Raw genomic sequence first — 19,112 nt, forward strand, 5'->3', positions numbered from 1 at the left:
TACAAGAAATATGAAAAGTCCTATTTTTAATAACCCGAAATAAATAGTCACATCCTTCTGCAAGATATGTATCGTTAGTACATTTTGCTTGAAATAGTGTTCATATAGGACTGTGAGCTCATGCCTGGATAGCTATACAAGTTGGGTGACCAGATGTCCTGATTTTATAGGGACAGTCTGATTTTGGGGTCTTTTTCTTATATAGGCTCCTATTACTTCCCACCCCCTGTCCCAATTTTTCACACTTGCTGTCTGGTCACCCTACACACAAGCGTCTCATCTCCATTCCCAGAATGGCAGAATAGATATTTGACACAGCTGTTTTTTATTTTACAAGTCAGAACTCTGGATTCTTTCCCTTGTTTAGCCTCTCCATATTTTTTTATTCTGATTTAATTCATTTTATGAAAATCTGGGTTAAAAAATACATTTTGGCATATATTTGAATACAAAACAGTCACTTGCTCTTAATTTTTTTTAGAAAACAAAGCCTTTTCTTTTTCTATCTTTTGAAATGTTACATACTAAAAAAAATTTGTTCAACTTTAGAATATTAAGAAATGTCAATGTGTTTTTATTCACACATGCAGATTGTATACAATTAAAATATCCATTATAAGTAGTTTATATTTCCATGTCAAAAGTAATTGTAGGTTCTTTAGATGGTTTGAGTAGAGATGCCTAAATTGAAGGGGCAGAAAGGGGACTGATATTATTTATTATTTTATTATTTAGATTTAAAAGTAGACACCTGTTCCAGGCTCTAGGCACCGTAACATAATTAATGATACAATGAATACAGTTAAATTAAATCTAACACGTATTAGGTATCTCATTGTAAAATCTTAATAGACACAAGTCCTTAGTAGACACAAGTAGACTTATCTTAGGAGACACAAGGTAAATTAAGTGAAGTCATCTGCAGCTGAGTGTATAGTGTTGACCTCTCTTAGCTACTTTGTGATAAAAACTACACTAGGATTTTTCAGGGGGATACTTAATGTACATTAGCTATCCTGCTGGGGAACCCCTCCACTCCACACACGTTTTTTGCTGTGAGGATATAGCCTTAGCCTAACTTGAGTGAGAACAGCCATGCTCTGAAATAATACTTGAGCTGCACAGAGTGATTGGATTAGTTATCACAGAGTAGTCATGTCAGCAGCTGATGTTTTGTGTTAACTTGAGCTGTAGCCTATGCCCCCTGACAGGCCAGCCAGCTCAAGTTTTAAAAACAGCAACACACTGAAGTTAAGGGATTTTGTGTGCGGATGGGACTCGAGTCAAGGGCAACACTCAGTTTATAACTCTAATTAACACTGCAGTGACAACAAGCCCATAGGCATGTGTTTGAGGCAGCTGGGTAGAAGCTTGTTCTGCTCCAGCCCATGCTGTACCTGTTCTGTGGATAAGCAGAGCAATATGATTTCCAAGGCTATTCTCAGTTTGGCATATTCACTGGTGCTAGCTTGACTTAATACTTATTGATTCAGATTCAATACAGGACTGCATTTGTCTGAACCAATTCTCATAAACTGTTCAGATCAATTTTTGTTTTGTGAATGGAAAGGTCTCAGGTCCTCAGATGTAACAAGACACTATGTTGATGAGGACTTTATAAGTACTAATTAGCATGTAGGAAAGACTGCTCATCTCTTTCTACTGCTGTAAACTAGTCTGTGCTTTTGTTCTTCCTTATTCAACAGAATTTAGCCTCCTGGAATCCCTCAAATCCTGAATGTCTCCTGCTTGTTGTGAAAGAGCTCGTCCAGCAGTATCATCAATTCCAATGCAGCCGATTACGGGAGAGCTCTCGCCTCATGTTTGAATACCAGACTTTACTTGAAGAACCCCAGTATGGAGAGAACATGGAAATTTATGCTGGCAAAAAAAACAACTGGGTAAGCTATTAAGAACACTTCTGATAAGAGCACAATAAATTAATGCTTTTAGAGTTCCTTTCACTATAGTAATTCTAGACATTACCTTGTAAAATAGAGCTATTTGTGTGATGTGTGCACACGTACTGTGTGTTTAGAGTGGTGAAAAAAAACCTGTTTGTCCCCAGCTCACCTTTGCACGCTCCACTCCCTCTTTTGTTCACTGCTTCTGTTCCATTGCCTCACTTGAATCTGATTTCCAGGTGAGCAACAGTCTTCAGAGCTGATGGCAGTGCATCTGGTTTACTGATGAACTGGTAAATTTTTTGTGAGAATCACGTGTTCTGTCCCACTGAGGCTATGTCTGCACTAGAAGGCTTTTGCTGACGTAGTTATTTCAGTTAGGGTATGACGGAATGTGATTTTAGTGACATAGCTGGGCCGTCAAAAGCCCCTACCATAGACACAGTTACACTGGCAACAGTGCAATTTTGTCAGTATAGCTCTGGCCCCACTAGCAGCACTTTGCCACTATAGCTGTACCAGCAAAGCCTACTACTGTAGACATAGCCTGAATCTCATTGAAGTTTTCTAATTCCACACCTCCAGGGCCTGGATTTTAGTTTAATTATCTGAACTGCACTATCTGATGGCTGTAGATAGCAGAGGGGTATTTGATTATATTATAGTTATAGGGCACTGTCAACCCCTTAACCCCTTTTTTTACATGTTGTCTGACCACCCTCTTAACATTTACATGGTCTCATACCTCCACTGTGCTTTTGTAAGTCTCAGTACTGTATCTGGTCAAACCCCTCATTCAGGGAAAAAAAAAATGCTGAAATTAAATGTAGGGAAATCCTTTCACAATTGTTGTTTGGAAAGCATGCCCTAGAAAATTAGCTCCCTGTACCTACAAACACTGCCTAAATATTTTATGTTGAAATGTGAAAAGCTTCTTCATATTTTTAGTTTGCAGACTTGCATTCAAACTTTAAAATAGGTTTTGGTAGTACCAAAAGCTGTAGTTTTGATTGTAAAAAACTTTCTATTATGAACCCCCTTTTTTCTAGTATTTCTAACTTTTGGGCTCAGTCCAACACCCATTGACTTCATGAGAGTCTTCCCTCTGATTTCAGTGGCTGATGGTTTTTGAAGGATTTGTCTTTTGAGTTGAAACTCTCTTAGGGGAGGATCTATTAATGGAGATTCTCTATGTCCTAGTAAGGAGGAGAGGAGGGAAGATGATAAAATACAGGTAGGATCTGATGAGGAACAGTCAAATGAAAAAAAGTCCCATTCAATTACATCATGTAATGGCAGACAGCTAAAAAATGACAAGTTTTAAAAGTGCTTATATACCAATGCTAGAAGTCCAAGTAATAAGATGGGTGAATTAGTGTCTCGTATTAAATGAGGATATTGATATAATAGGCATCACAGATACTTGGTGGAATGAGGTTAATCAATGGAACACAGTAATACCAGGGTACAAAATATATCGGAAGGACAGAACAGGTCGTGCTGGTGGGGGCGTGGCACTATATGTGAAGGAAAGCGTGGAAGCAAATGAAGTAAAAATCTTAAATGAACCAAACTGTACCATAGAATTCTATGGCTAGTAATTCCATGCTCTAGTAATAAGAATATAGCAGTAGGGATATATTACCAACCACCTAGATGATGATAGTGACTGTGAAATGCTCAGGGAGATTAGAGAGGCTATAACAATAAAAAACTCAATAATAATGGGGTATTTCAACTATATTGACTGGGTACATGTCACCTTAGGATGGGATACAGAGATAAGTTTCTTGACACCTTAAATGACTGCTTCTTGAGCAGCTAGTCCTGGAACCCACAAGAGGAAAGGTGTGACGGGTGAGATCACAGAACCCCCCTTGGGAGCTGCCACCCAATGTGCCAAGACTACTTCTGCCCCTGCTTTCCCTGACAGCTCAGGGCTCCAGCACCCTGTCTTGCTGAGCCAGACACTCCCGTCTGCTCCAGCAAAGATCCAGGATCTGAATTACTTTCCCCAAAACTGCAGGTTTACCTGAAAGCAGCTAACAGAATTGTTCCTGTCTTTAACACTCAGATGCCCAACTCTCAATGGGGTCTAAACCCAAATAAATCTGTTTTACCCTTATAAAGCTTATACAGGGTAAACTCATAATTTGTTCATCCTCTGTAACACTGATAGAGAGATATGCACAGCTGTTTGCCTCCCCAGGTATTAATACATATTCTGAGTTAATTAATAAGTAAAAAGTGATTTTATTAAATACAGAAAGTAGGATTTAAGTGGTTCCAAGTAGTAATAGACAGAACAAAGTAAGTCACCAAGTAAAATAAAATGCGCAAATCTGTGTGTAATCAAACTGAATACAGATAATCTCACCCTCAGAGATGTTTCAGTAAGTTTTGTTGTTTTTTTTCCCTCAGACTGGGCACAATTCTTTCCTCTGGTACAGCTTTTGTTCCAGCTCAGGTGGTAGCTAGGGGATTCTTCATGATGGCTCTTCCCGCTTTGTTCTGTTCCACCCCTCTCTATATCTTTTGCACAAGGTGGGAATCCTTTGTCTGTCTCTCTCTGGGTTCCCACCCCCTCCTTCTCAATGGAAAGACACCAGGTTAAAGATGGATTCCAGTTCAGGTGACATGATCACATGTCACTGCAAGACTTCATTGCCCACTTGCTAACACACATGTATACAGGAAGACTTTCAGGTAAAACACAGCCATCTGCAGTCAATTGTCCTGTTTAATGGGAGTCATCAACATTCCAAACCAACATTAATAGCTGACACTTTGCATAATTACAATAGGCCCTCAGAGTTATATTTCATATTTCTAGTTTCAGGTACAAGAGTGGTACATTTATACAAATAGGATGATAAAACTCAGTAGATTATAAGCTTTGTAATGATATCTTACAAGAGACCTTTTGCATGAAGCATATTCCAGTTACATTATATTTACTCATTAGCATATTTTTGTAAAATCATATAGACTGCAATGTCACAAGAGGCAATTCTTGATTTAGTCCTAAGTGGAGCACAGGATCTGGTCCAAGAGGTGCATATAGCTGGAGCACTTGGTAATAGTGACCATAATACAATTAAATTTAGCATCCCTGTGGCGGGGGAAACACCACAGCAGTCCAACACTGTAGCATTTAATTTCAGAAAGGTGAACTACACAAAAATGAGACGGTTAGTTAAACAGAAATTAAAAGGTACAAAAGTGAATCCCTGCAAGCTGCATGGAAACTTTTTAAAGACACCATAATAGAGGCTCAACTTAAATGTATACCCCAAGTTAAAAAACATAGTAAGAGAACCAAAAAGTGCCACCGTGGCTAAACAATAAAGTAAAGGAAGCAGTGAGAGGCAAAAAGGCATCCTTTAAAAAGTGGAAGTTATATCCTATTGAGGAAAATAGAAAAGAGCATAAACTCTGGCAAATGAAATGTAAAAATATAAGTAGGAAGGCCAAAAAAGAATTTGAAGAACAGCTAGCCAAAGACTCAAAAAGTAACAGCAATTTTTTTCAAGTACATCAGAAGCAGGAAGCCTGCTAAACAACCAGTGGGGCCACTGGACAATTGAGATGCTAAAGGAGCACTCAAGGATGATAAGGCCATTGAAGAGAAACTAAGTGAATTCTTTGCATTGGTCTTCACAGCTGAGGATATTAGGGAGATTCCCAAACTTGAGCCATTCTTTTTAGGTAACAAATCTGAGGCACTGTCCCAGATTAAGGTGTCATTAGAGGAGGTTTTGGAACAAATTGATGAACTAAACAGTAATAAGTCACCAGGACCAGATGGTATTCACCAGAGTTCTGAAGGAACTCAAATATTAAATTGAAGAACTACTAACTGTCATCTGTAACCTATCATGTAAATCAACTTCTGTAACAGATGACTGGAGGATAGCTAATGTGACGCCAATTTTTAAAAAGGGCTCCAGAGATGATCCCGGCAATTACAGGCTGGTAAGCTTGACTTCAGCACCGGGCAAACTAGTTGAAACTATAGTAAATAACAAAATTGTCAGAGACATAGATGAACATAATTTGTTGGGGGAAGAGTCAACATGGATTTGTAAAGAGAAATCATGCCTCACCAATCTACTAGAATTCTTTGAGGGGGTCAACAAGCATGTGGACAAGGGGGATCCAATGAATATAGTGTGTTTAGATTTTCAGAAAGCCTTTGACAAGGATCCTCACCAAAGGCTCTTATCCAATGACAGCGTATTTTGCTTAAGAGGGAAGGTCCTCTCATGGATTGGTAACTGGTTAAAAGAAAGGAAACAAAGGGTAGGAATAAATGGTCAGTTTTCAGAATGGAGATCGGTAAACAGTGCTGGGCCCAGCCATATTCAGTATATTCGTAAATGATCTGGAAAAAGGGGTAAACAGTGAGGTGGCAAAATTTGCAGATGATACAAAATTGCTCAAGATAGTTAAGTCGCGGGCAGACTGTGAAGAGCTACAAAAGGCTCTCTTAAAACTGGGTGACTGGGCAACAAAATGGCAGATGAAATTCAGTGTTGATAAATGAAAAGTAATGCATATTGGAAAACATAATCCCAACTATACATATAAAACAATGGGGTCTAAATTGGCTGTTACCGCTCAAGAAAGAGATCTTGGAGTTATTTGGATAGTTTTCTGAAAACATTCAATCAATGTGCAGTGCCAGTCAAAAAAGCAAACAGAATGTTGGGAATCATTAAGAAAGGGATAGATAATAAGACAGAAAATATCATATTGCTTCTATATAAATTCATGGTACGCCCACATCTTTAATACTGCATGCAGATGTGGTCGCCCCATCTCAAAAAAGATGTATTGAAATTGGAAAAGGTTCAGAAAAGGGCAACAAAAATTATTAGGGGTATGGAACGACTGCCATACGAGGAGAGATTAAGAAGACTGGGACTTTTCAGCTTGGAAAAGAGATGACTAAGGGGAGTTATGATAGAAGTCTATAAAATCATGATGGGTATAGAGAAAGTAAATAAGGAAGTGTTATTTACTCCTTCTCATAACACAAGAACTAGGGGTCACCAAATGAAATTATTAGGCAGCAGGTTTAAAACAAACAAAAGGAAGTATTTTTTTCACACAACGTACAGTCAACCTGTGAAACTCTTTGCCTGAGGATGTTGTGAAGGCCAAGACTATAACAGGGTTCAAAAAAGACCTAAATACATTCAGGGAGGATATGTCCATCAATGGCTATTAGCCAGGATGGACAGGGATGGTGTTTGCCAGAAGCTGGGAATGGGTGACGGGATGGATCACTTTGGTGATTATCTGTTCTATTCATTCCCTCTGGGGCACCTGGTATTGGCCACTGTCAGAAGACAGGATACTGGTCTAGGTGACTGACCCAGTATGGCCGTTCTTATGTTCTAACTTTTTTTGGTCTCACTTTAAAAAAACAAACAAAGAAACAAAAAAAAAACTTGTTTAAATACATTTTGAAGCACATCCCTTGAGCATTTTAAGAGTTATGTGAGGGGGAAACATTAAATTTGTTAAACATTAAATAAATTATGGACACATTTATTATAGCTCAGGTAAAGATATCTGAATTTTAAAATGTATTTGCTGCTAAAGAGAACATGTAGGAAAATGAAGACCTTACCTCAAGTAGCTTGCAGTGTAGATAGAAACCTTGTATATTTCAAACATAATGTGGGTCATACAGATAAGAAATACATAGAACACAGATGAGTCTTGAAAAACTCTCTTACAGTGTTGTTAACTATGCACAAATCCCAGCACAAGCAGGTAGGCTTAAGTTGTCAGGCCCTTATACATTTATTGTGGAAAGGCCTTTTGGAAGAAATTACCCGTAGTTTTAAGGAGTGCTTTGAGTGTGGCAAAGGTCACTAGGAGACTTGGGATGGGAAAAGTATTTCTCATTAAGAAGTGCCTGCTATGCTAAGTTTGGAGGGAAACTTTGAAGTTGAATTATAAAAATGCCCTATGGAATTATTTCGATAGAAATTTTACCAAGTGCATACTTTAATATGTTCTACAGAGAGAGCCTCAGTTCACCTCACACTCAGAGAGCGAGAGACGCACGCGCACGCACACGCGCGCACACACACACAGATTGCGTGTATGGATACCCCTCCCTACATGGTGTTAAGATTGCTTGTAATTGTGTACATGGCTTTATCTGCACCTACCTGCAAAGACAAACACCACACACCCTTTCATTGAGTACATAATATATACCTAGCCTCTGCATATACATGCACATTCTCATTTACACACCACATATATTGTACTTGCATTCAGTAGTTTCACATCTTTATTTTTTTTCTTCTTCCTTTCTTTTTTCTGTTTCTGTCCACTTAAAATTTTTCAAACCCTATGGAAATCATATGCAAAGAACTCTGGTACTGCAACATGAAAGTGGCACATAAATGTCAGGAAATGCTGAATTATCACCGAACATTCACTCAACCTTAAATTTTCCCCCATTGGTTATAGAAAAAGTATATGAGTAATTAGATACCAGATCTGTAATGCATATGCAAAAATAAGGCAGAGTTAAAATTGAACAAGCATTCACCTGCCTTTCCTTGGTATATCCTGATTTTTGTGTGCTTAATGTTAGATTAATTAAAGTATTTCTCCCCTCCCCCCTCCCCTCGGGGTTATACAAAAAAAGACAAACCATCACTTTTTTGACATAATGCATGAAATATCCTTACTTTATGTCTCAGCGGGGTTAAAATCTTTAGGAAATCAGACCAATGTTTATTTCTTTCTAGAAGAATGAGCGTAGTCTTCTCATAGCCAGGTGGATAAGGCCTCATTTTAAGGAAGCGTATGAAACAGAAAGGAAATCCTTCCCATTTCCTTTGCATACACTTGACGCATAAAAAACAGCAATGTTAGGGAGAGTTTGGCAACTTCTCAGTAGACAATAGTTGCAAAGCAGCCCTCTAGGTTTTACAATTTACATAATCCTAATATAAATCCTGAAGATTTATTATGGAAAACCCTCTTACCAGTTCTTTCTTCCACGCTGATTTAAATGCTACTTCTGAACCAGCTACACTATTTTCAGCTCAAGTTCTCACATCTTAAGATCTCTTCAAGTTTGCTAAGAGTAGAACAAACCAGAAGATGTTGAGAATGAAAGAATCTCTTTCCCCTCCTGATTATGTACAACTCATTTGGCACATTCCAGTTACTGTCACAAACAAAGGCTTTATTTTCAGAAATCAGTCTCAAAGTTCTCAGTACATTTGTTTACCTTTGGACAAATCCTGCACCATTGACGCCAATGGAAGTAAAATTGAGCCCTTTACAGGTAGGATCATTTCATTGCTGAGAAGCAAGGATGGTCATTTTCTGTCAACAGAAAAGGGCTGCTACCCAGATGTGTGCAGAGGTGGACTGCCCTAATGAGAGGAAATAGGAATCCCTCCTCAACTGTGAGAGAACTTCATTTTGCAGTTTGTTATCAAACAGCTCATGAGATTTATGGCATCCTCCAAACTCAAACTATAGCTCTGGTACTTCTAGTTTGTCCTGGAACCCATATCATAGTCCAGTGTGAATTCTGATTTGAACAAAACTTCCTTTGCTCATTTCTAATTATTATTAGTTGACAGAGTGAAATTTTCAATATGGATGAATTATGGCAAAACTAATTTGTGGTCTAAAATGGTGGAAAGCTAAAATTTGGTTTCTAGACTACAATAACACCCAGTTTCCATAAATGTCTATTTAAAAGAAGTAATTTACATTGCCATACAGGTTCTGTAGCTCTCTTTATAAAATAAAACATTTATTAGTCTTTTTTTCCTCTTTCCCCCCCCCCCCCCCATTCAGCGACACTATCCCACTTTGGAAATTAATGGCATGAAAAATTTTATTTAACAAGCAAGCACATACCTAAATGATGGGGCAAGAGGAAGACTCTATCCATGCTTTTCTCTTTTCCTCCACTAGTATAACTTAAAAATGTTCTAATATAGTTTTGTCAGAGAAAGATCTTGTACAGTTGGACGGGTAAATGCCCAAAGGATTTTTAGCCATATTTTAAATCCCTGGAAATAGAGTTGTATACAGTAGACACCTATTGAAAGAATAACCTTGTTACATCCCCTTTTTCTCTCAACAAGTCTCTTCAGTTGTAAAAAAGGACGTTTCGTCTTATATGTGATTATTCATTTGCAAGGAAAAAATATTCTTTTTATTTGATACCATAGTACTTTCACTGTATTTTGGGGGCTTTATTTTCACTGTAGCAGAAAGTGTTGATGAGATTGGCACGGCTGCAGTCCCTTTAGTTATTAGTGGTAATTATGCCAGGTTCTTTCCAGTAACATTCAGGCAGTCACTATATTAAATAAGTGTACCATCAAAATACATATAATGAATTTCCCATTTTTTAAAAATTAGAGATGTGTGCAATGCTAATTTCCGATGCATCTAAATGCTGTACTGGAACACATAAATAGCCAGATTTGCAAAAGTGGGGCCTGATTTTCAAAAAACATGCTCAGTTTCCACTCTGGCACCTAAATAAAGGGGCAAAATTTTCTCATCATTCTCAGTGGGAGCTACTGAGTGCTGAGCATGTTTGAAAATCTGAGCAATATATTTAGGTGCCTAAGTGAGAACTGTTGGGTTCTAAACTCTTCAGAAAATCTAGCCCTAAAATTAGATTGTAAACTCTTCAGGATATTGACTGTCTACCTCTGTATTTGTACAGTATTAAGTACAGTAGGGCCCTCGTCTTGATTGGGATGTTTAAGTGACACCCGTATAGAGAGATTGTGTATTACATTGTATTCTGGATGCAATACAGATTAGTAATTCTTTTGCCTGTACTTTTTAAAGTAGAGTTCTTTAAAGATGTACCTATTTAGCAGTCAGGATGTAGTTTGTGCAACATGTCATTGGTGACCTTTACATTCCCCCCTTATTATTGTAATTTGAGTTTTCATGAGGTGTTTACATTCATGGGAATAATTTATGCTACGAGATGTAATCCATTTGTTAAAACACTTAGGATGCGAGCTAACTTGTGGCTGCAGAAGCAATGACTTCAACAGTGATGAGTAAAGAGAAGACGTAGGGCCTGGTTTAATCTAATGTATGTTCTTATATGGTGCCAGCCATTATGCTCTCTAAGGACCTTTTTACCATTGACTCAGTGGGAGCAATGCCCCTAGAGTCTTGGGGTACATTGTGAAAATTATTTTGAAAGCTGTAAATAAATGTTTTTTTCATTTTCAACAATTACCATTGAAAGCTGTTGCTTAACTCTTCCTCCCCCAGTTGCTAGAAGATACTGCCTTGCTAAATATTTCAGTCTGAATAGGTTCAGCTTGTGACCCTGTCTGCTGTAGATAATAGACAGTGAGATCCCTTTAGCTGTAGGTCTCATTATTTTTGTTCCTTTCTCCTCAGACTGGTGAATTCTCAGCTCGCTTCCTTTTGAAGTTACCTGTGGATTTCAGCAATATTCCCACATACCTTCTCAAGGTAAAATAAGTGACTGTATTGACAGTGCTCATTTTGTGTGAAAGTTTGGACTAGTGAGAAGTTCCCAGTAATAATTTTATTTTGAATTTCAGAAATTTAGCTAAGAAGCTGAAAATCAGACCTTTCAAAATTTTTGGTTGGTGGGCTGGAAAAGTGTCAGTAGAGTTATTTTGTATTCCTGACTAAATTGTCCTTGCAAATGTGTAACAATGAAAGGAGTTTTCTTCCAAATGAAAAAAAAATCAGTTTTTTTTCCCCCAAAGTTTTACCCATCATGATGGGGAGGGAGGGGAGAATCCACCTGGATTAATTGACTAAGAAAACTAACACACTGATTTGATTAGATTCCATCTTAAAGACTATGCAGGAGCCTACGATTCACTAAGTCCATTTTATTATTGTGCTTATTCTGACTCTGCATCCTTTCTTCCTACTCACATAAAACTGCAGATAATTGTGGTATAATGATAACGTGGTATTATCACCAACATCAGAAAAGCAATGCAAGAATGAATTCAGATATAACCTTTAAATGTGTACAGGTATCAGGATGGAATGGATGGTGATTTTTGCTTAATAAGCAAAGGTTTGCTGTAGATGTTTTTCGTCATCCCTGTTCTTTGTGGTTTAGGTGTCAACAAGCGATGTGCTGTGTGCACATGTACTACATGCAAAAAATGAGCTTTCTCTGTAGAGTATTTAAATAAGGTCTTGAGGCATTGAAAATGCAGGTGCTACACCTCTACCCCGATATAACGTGGTCCTTGGGAGACAAAAAATCTCACCGTGTAATAGGTGAGACCGCGTTATATCAAACTTGCTTTGCCCTCCCCCTCCCCGTTCCTTGTTCCCTGACCGTCCCCTCCAGAGACCCCCATCCCTAATCACCCCCAGGATCCCGCCCCCTGCCAAACCCCCTGTCCCCTGACTGCTCCGACCCCTATCCACCCCTCCCGGCTCCCTGACAGGCACTCACCAGCAGCGGCGGGAAGCGGAGCAGCCCGACCCCCAGTCTGTTCCACCCTTCCAGTTCCCAGCCACGGCGCTCCACTTCCCGCTGTCGGTGAGTGCGGAGAGGTTGGGGAAAGGACAACCCCTGTACTCACCTGTGGCAGGAAGCGGAGCGCTGCAGCTGGGAGCTGGCGGAGTGGAGCGGGCTGGGACCAGATTGCTCTGCTTCTGCTGCTGCTGGTGAGTGCGGGGGGGATCCCTTCCCCCAAGCGCCCCCTCCTCCAAGCGACACGGCTGGGGCCGGGGCGAGGGAAGTGGAGCGGGTTGCTCCCGGCCCCCCGCTAATCCTCTGGGCCACTCTGGGACTGCGGGCCCCCAAAAGAGCCCTCCTACAGCTCCTGCCCCCCACACCCTGCGGGGGGAGCCGCTGACCTCCCCTGAGACCCTCTGCCCCTTATCAAACTCCTCAGCCCCAGCCTGGCCTGACACCCTTAACACGCTGCTCAGAGCAGCGTGTCAGAGCTTTACCGTGTTGTATGCGAACTCGCATTCTATCAGGTTGCATTATATCGGGGTAGAGGTGTATTTATGAGAGATTTTTATGTGATTAACTCAAGAAAATACATGCACTGTACTTTTCCTGAGTCAAGTGTGTGCTTCGTTAAACCTTTATCCTCAATTTACAGTCGACTAACTCTTTGTTATGCACCCTGGGTTATACAACCCAATCAGGGATGGTGTCTGGCACAATACAGTAGATCCCCTGGACCTAGCCTTATTGCAAAAAATACATATAGTAAAACAAAATAAAGAACTCAGAAAATGAGTATGAAGTAGAGTTAATTTAGGTCTACAAATTACTTTTCTTTCCAGGACAGCAATATGTTTACCTCGGCACTCCTGTGGATACATGCATGCTTGTATCACTCATTTGTCTCAGTTAGGTATCTATTTAAGATCATGTGAATATGTATCTAGGAATATTTATAAGCAGTTTATTAAAGCAGTTTGTTAAATACTGTTTTGGCATAAATATTATCTTTATTTTGGTAAGAGGATATTTTTCCCCTTTTGTGTTTTTTCTCCTTTTTCTCCAAAGTGTATATGATAAATACAACTTCATTGTATATGACACTTTCTATAAAGGAGAGAATTCAAAGAATTTTACAGAGTTTTATATATTATTGGTCTGAGAGGTCCCCTCCACTTCCAGAAATGAAGGGGACCCAGATCTGAAACTTCTGCTTTGGGTTGGGGACAGAACAGAAGGCCTTTGGACAGATGGATATGATTTCTGCAGATTTCTAGTGATCCATGGGATTGGGGGAACAAAATGCTGGCCAGTTCTGTGAGGTAGAAGGAGGGAGAAAACCTACAAACTCTGAGACTTTCCCAAGTAGAGGTCAATTTATGTAATTAGAATTAAATAGTAGCAGAAGAGGACAGAGAAATTAAGAGGTATAGTGAAGGTCCCCCAAAATGTAGTTTTCCTATAGTAAATTTACACTAGAACTGTGAAATATGCTGTTCCGTAAATAGTTCTGTGGTGCTTCAGTAAATTTACTGTGTGGCAGGATTGCACTTCTTGGTGACCTTATAAGCAACATTAGCAGTTGCTTTCAAATTTCATTTGAAAACAAGAGAGTGGAGTGCACATAAAGTAGAGTAATAGAAGAATGCTATTTCAGATATAAGAATTTGCAGAAAAGAAGGCTCTTACACTTACAGTAGTATGTTATACAGTTTGAGAGAAGACTAATTATTAGATAAGTGGAGTAGAGACAGACAGGATCCATAAAAGTAGAGTTGAACAAGCCCAGAGAGGGTGTTAGAATGAGGAGAGAAGTTTTCCACTCGATCCTGAAATGAATGAGGAGCTTATGGAGATATTGGAGGAAAGGATGTTTTGGTGCTAGTACTAAGGAAATGCTTATTATTCACTTGAAAAACAACAAAAATGTAGGACTAGAAGGGACCTTGATAGGGCATCTAGTCCAGTCCCCTGCACTGAGGCAGGACTAAGTATTCTCTAGACCATCCCTGACAGCTGTTTGTCCAACCTGTTCTTAAAAACCTCCAATAGTGGAGATTCCACCACTTCCCTAGGTAATTTGTTCCAGTTCCTAACTACCATTACAATTAGGAAGTTTTTTCCTAGTATCTAACCTAAATCTCTCTTGCTGCAATTTAAACCCATTACTTCTTGTCCTGTCTTCAGTGGATAAGGAGAACAATTTATCACCCTCCTCTTTATAACAGTCTTTTACGTGCTTGACTGTTATCATGTCCCCCCTCAGTGTTCTCGTCTCCAGACTAAACAAACCCAATTTTTTCAATCTTTCCTCCTAGGTCATGTTTTCTAGACCTTTAATCCTCTGGAATTTCTGCAATTTTTTCCACATCTTTCCTGGAGTATGGAGCCCATCATTGATGCTTTGCAAGAACAATATGTGTTTTACATTCAGTACCACATTCATCATTACTTTGGCAGTTTTTAGAAAGTGCATTGTTAATTCAGTTAGCCCAGTCATCTCCAAAGGGTTGTGAGTTCATTTATGTTCATTGTGTCCACATACCCCAACAGAGGAAGTCTAGAGTATGTCTACATTACGGGATTATTCCGATTTTACAGAAACCGATTTTAGGAAACATTGTATAAAGTCGAATGCACGTGGCCACACTAAGCACATTAATTCGGCGGTGTGCGTCCATGTACTGAGGGTAGCGTCGATTTCTGGAGCGTTGCAATGTGGATAGCTATCTCATAGCTATCCCATAGTTCCCAGTCTTCCCCACCCATTGGAATTCTGGGTTGAGATCCCAGTGCCTGATGGGGCAAAAAACATTGTTGCTGGTGGTTCTGGGTACATCCTCCCCCTCCCTCCGTGAAACAATGGCAGACAACCGTTTTGCACCTTTTTTTCTGGGTGAACTGTGCAGACGCCATACCACAGCAAGCATGGAGCCCGCTCAGCTCAAGACAGAAGTCATGGACATTGTAAACACCTCGCACATTCTTGTGCAGTTTATGCTGAACCAGGACCTGAAAAACCAGGCGAGGAGGAGGCGGCTACGGCAGCGCGGCGACGAGAGTTACATTGACATGGACACAGAATTCTCTCAAACTGCGGGCTCCAGTGCTTTGGAGATCATGCTGTTAATGTGGCAGGTTCTAGCCATGGAACACCGATTTTGGGCCCGGAAAACAAGCACAGACTGGTGGGACGATTCCCAGTGGCTGTGAAACTTTTGCATGCGTAAGGGCACTTTCATGGAACTTTGTGACTTGCTTTCCCAAGCCCTGAAGTGCCAGAATACCAAGATGAGAGCAGCCCTCACAGTTCACAAGTGAGTGGCGATAGCCCTGTGGAAGCTTGCAACGCCAGACAGCTACCGGTCATTTGGGAATCAATTTGGAGTGGGCAAATCTACTGTGGGGGCTGCTGTGATGCAAGTAGCCAAAGCAATCACTGACCTGCTGCTACCAAAGGTAGTGACTAGGAAATGTGCAGGTCATAGTGGATGACTTTGCTGCAATGGGATTCCCTAACTGTGGTGGGGCGATAGATGGAACCCATATCCCTATCTTGGCACCGGAGCACTAGGGCAGCCAGTACATAAACTGCAAAGGGTACCTTTCAATGGTGCTGCAAGCACTGGTGGATCACAAGGGATGTTTCACCAACCTCAACGTGAGATGGCCGGGAAGGACTCATGATGCTCGCGTCTTCAGGAACACTACTCTGTTTAGACGGCTGTAGCAAGGGATTTACTTCCCAGACCAGAAACTAACAGTTGGGGATGTTGAAATGCCTATTGTTATCCTTGGGGACCCAGCCTACCCCTTAATGCCACGGCTCATGAAGCCATACACAGGCAACCTGGACAGTAGTCAGGAGCTGTTCAACTACAGGTTGAGCAAGTGCAGAATGGTGGTAGAATGTGCATTTGGATGTTTAAAGGGACGCTGGCGCACGTTACTGACTCACTCAGACCTCAGCCAAACCAATATACCCATTGTTATTGCTGCTTGCTGTGTTCTCCACAATCTCTGTGAGAGTAACGGGGAGACCTTTATGGCGGGGTGGGAGGCTGAGGCAAATCGCCTGGCCGCTGATTACGCGCAGCCAGACACCAGGGCGATTAGAAGAGCACACCAGGAAGCGCTGCGCATCAGAGAAGCTTTGAAAACCAGTTTCATGACTGGCCAGGCTATGGTGTGAAAGTTCTGTTTGTTTCTCCTTGAGGAAAACCTGCCCCCTTGATTGACTCATTCCCTTTAAGTAACCCACCCTCCCCCTTCAATCACAGCTTGCTTTTTAAGGAAATAAAGTCACTATCGTTTAAAAATCATGTATTCTTTATTAATTGATTATAAAAAGAGAGAGAGAACTGACAAGGTAGCCCGGGTTGGGTTTGGGAGGAGGATCGGGGGGAAGGAAAAGGCTACTTTGAACTTTTTTAGTGATGACAGCCTTTTGCTTGGGCTGTCCACTGGGGTGGAGTGGGCAGGTGCACGGAGCCTCTTCCTTCCCCCCCCCCCCGCGTTCTTACATGTCTGGGTGAGGAGGCTATGGAACATGGTGAGGGGGGAGGGTGATTATACAGGGGCTGTAGCGGCACTCTGTGATCCTGCTGCCGTTCCTGAAGCTCCACCAGACGCTGGAGCATGTCAGTTTGATCACGCAGCAGCCCCAGCTTTGCATCCCGCCAGCGCTGATCTTCCTGCCACCACCTCTCATCTCGAGTGTCCCTCCTGTCCTCACGTTCACTGGCATCTGTCCTGTACTTTGATACCACGTCCTTCCACTCATTCAGATGAGCTCTTTCATTGCGGGTTGAATCCATGATTTCAGTGAACATTTGGTCTCACGTCCTTTTTTTCCGCCGCCTTATCTGAGATAGCCTTTGGGACGGAGGAGGGAGGCTTGAAAAATTTGCAGCTGCGGGAGGGAGGGTGGGAAAAAAAGGGAGAGAAGTATTTAAAAAAATACATTTTACAGAACACTGGTTTTACTCTTTCATGGTGAACAACACTATTCACATTACATAGTACATGTGATTTCAGTACAAGGTCGCATTTTGCATCTTAATATTGAGTGCCTGTGGCTTTGGTATTAGAGATCACAGACGCAGGTCCGGGCAACAGAATTCGGCTTGCATGTGGCCATGGTAAGCCATTGTCTTTTGGCTTTTGCAGCCTTCATATATCCAGCGCCCTCCTTTCCCACATACCAAGCAAAGCCCGTTGAGTGCTGCGGTTTTCCTGTTAACATGCAGCAGCAGAAAAGAAACTAACCTCCCCCCTCATCCAGTTTTCTGGGATGATCACTTTACCCCTCCCACTACTGCATGGCTGCTATCAGGGAAGATCCCTGCTAGCCAAACGTGAAAAGCTCAGCGCTAATCCTCCCCCCCCCACACACACACACACTTGGCTAACTGCAGGGAAGGATTTCTTTTCAGCCACAGGCAAACAGCCCCATAGGAATGGCCACCTCTGTCCCCTTAATTAAATTCCAGTATTTCAACCAGGTTGCCATGAACGATATCACTCTCCTGAGGATAACACAGCGAGATAAAGAACGGATGTTGCTTGAATGCCAGCAAACACCGGGACCATACCCTGCCAGGCTTTGTCATGCAATGATACCAGATTACTTGCTACATGCATGGCGTGGTCAAGTGTCCTACCATGGAGGATGGAATAAGGCTGCACTGCCCAGAAACCTTCTGGAAAGGCTTTTGGAGTACCACCAGAAGAGCTTCATGGAGATGTCCCTGGAGGTTTACCGCTCCATCCCCAGACACGTTAACAGACTTTTCCAGTAGCTGTACTGGCCATGAATGCATCCCAAGTCCTCAGGACAAATTAATCATTAAAAAACACTTTCATTTAAACCATGTTTTATATTTGCAAAGGTACTCACACCAGATGTCCCTTCCATGGCTTCATGGTCTGGGATACTGCTTTGGGAGGGTTGGGAGGCTACTTCAGTCAGGCTGAGAAAAAGATCCTGGCTATTGGGGAGAACAGAGTGCTGTGTGCTCTCCGCAAGCTCGTTGTCCTCCTCATCATCATCTTCCCTGTCCGCAGAATCCTCAGGCATGGCTGAGATTACCCCCTCCTTGTAATTCATGGTCAGAGGTGGGGTAGTGGTGGTGGCCCCCCCTAGAATTGCATGCAGCTCAGTGTAGAAGCAGCATGTCTGCGGCTCTGCCCCAGACCTTCCATTTGCTTCTTTGATTTTCTGATAGGCTTGTCTGAGCTCCGTAACTTTCACGCGGCACTGTAGTGAGTCCCTATTGTGGCCTCTCTCCATCATGCCCTTTGAGATTTTTTTCAAATGTTTTGGCATTTCGTCTTTTGGAACGTAGTTCTGCTAGCACGGAATCCTCTCCCAATACAGCGATCAGATCAAGTACCTCCCGTACAGTCCATGCTGGTGCTCTTTTTCGATTCTCAGACTGCATGGATACCTGTGCTGATGAGCTCTGCGTGGTCACCTGTGCTGATCCGCTCTCCACGCTGGGCAAACAGGAAATGAAATTCAAAAGTTCATGGGTCTTTTCCTGTATACCTGGCCAGTGCATCTGAGTTCAGATCGCTGTCCAGAGTGGTCACAATGGTGCACTGTGGGATAGGTCCCGGAGGCCAATACCATCGATTTGCGGCCACACTAACCCTAATTCGAAACCACCAAAAAAGAAAACCAACCTTGTGCTGGTGGCATCTGACTCAGATAA

The 19,112-nt window shown here is 41.5% G+C and overlaps 1 protein-coding gene across 3 annotated transcripts in view; it reads left to right on the forward strand.

Annotated features, from left to right (window-relative positions):
* BABAM2 (BRISC and BRCA1 A complex member 2) overlaps window positions 1–19,112 on the forward strand; it is a 331,069-nt gene that overhangs the window by 102,561 nt on the left and 209,396 nt on the right. For all 3 annotated transcript variants that reach the window (XM_045011497.1, XM_045011498.1, XM_045011496.1), the window contains exons 5-6: window positions 1,707–1,901; window positions 11,340–11,414. In XM_045011497.1, the coding sequence (XP_044867432.1) occupies window positions 1,707–1,901; window positions 11,340–11,414 (270 nt within the window). The remainder of the gene's footprint in view (window positions 1–1,706; window positions 1,902–11,339; window positions 11,415–19,112) is intronic.

This window comes from Mauremys mutica, chromosome 3, assembly GCF_020497125.1.
Source record: "Mauremys mutica isolate MM-2020 ecotype Southern chromosome 3, ASM2049712v1, whole genome shotgun sequence".
Taxonomy (NCBI): domain Eukaryota; kingdom Metazoa; phylum Chordata; order Testudines; family Geoemydidae; genus Mauremys; species Mauremys mutica.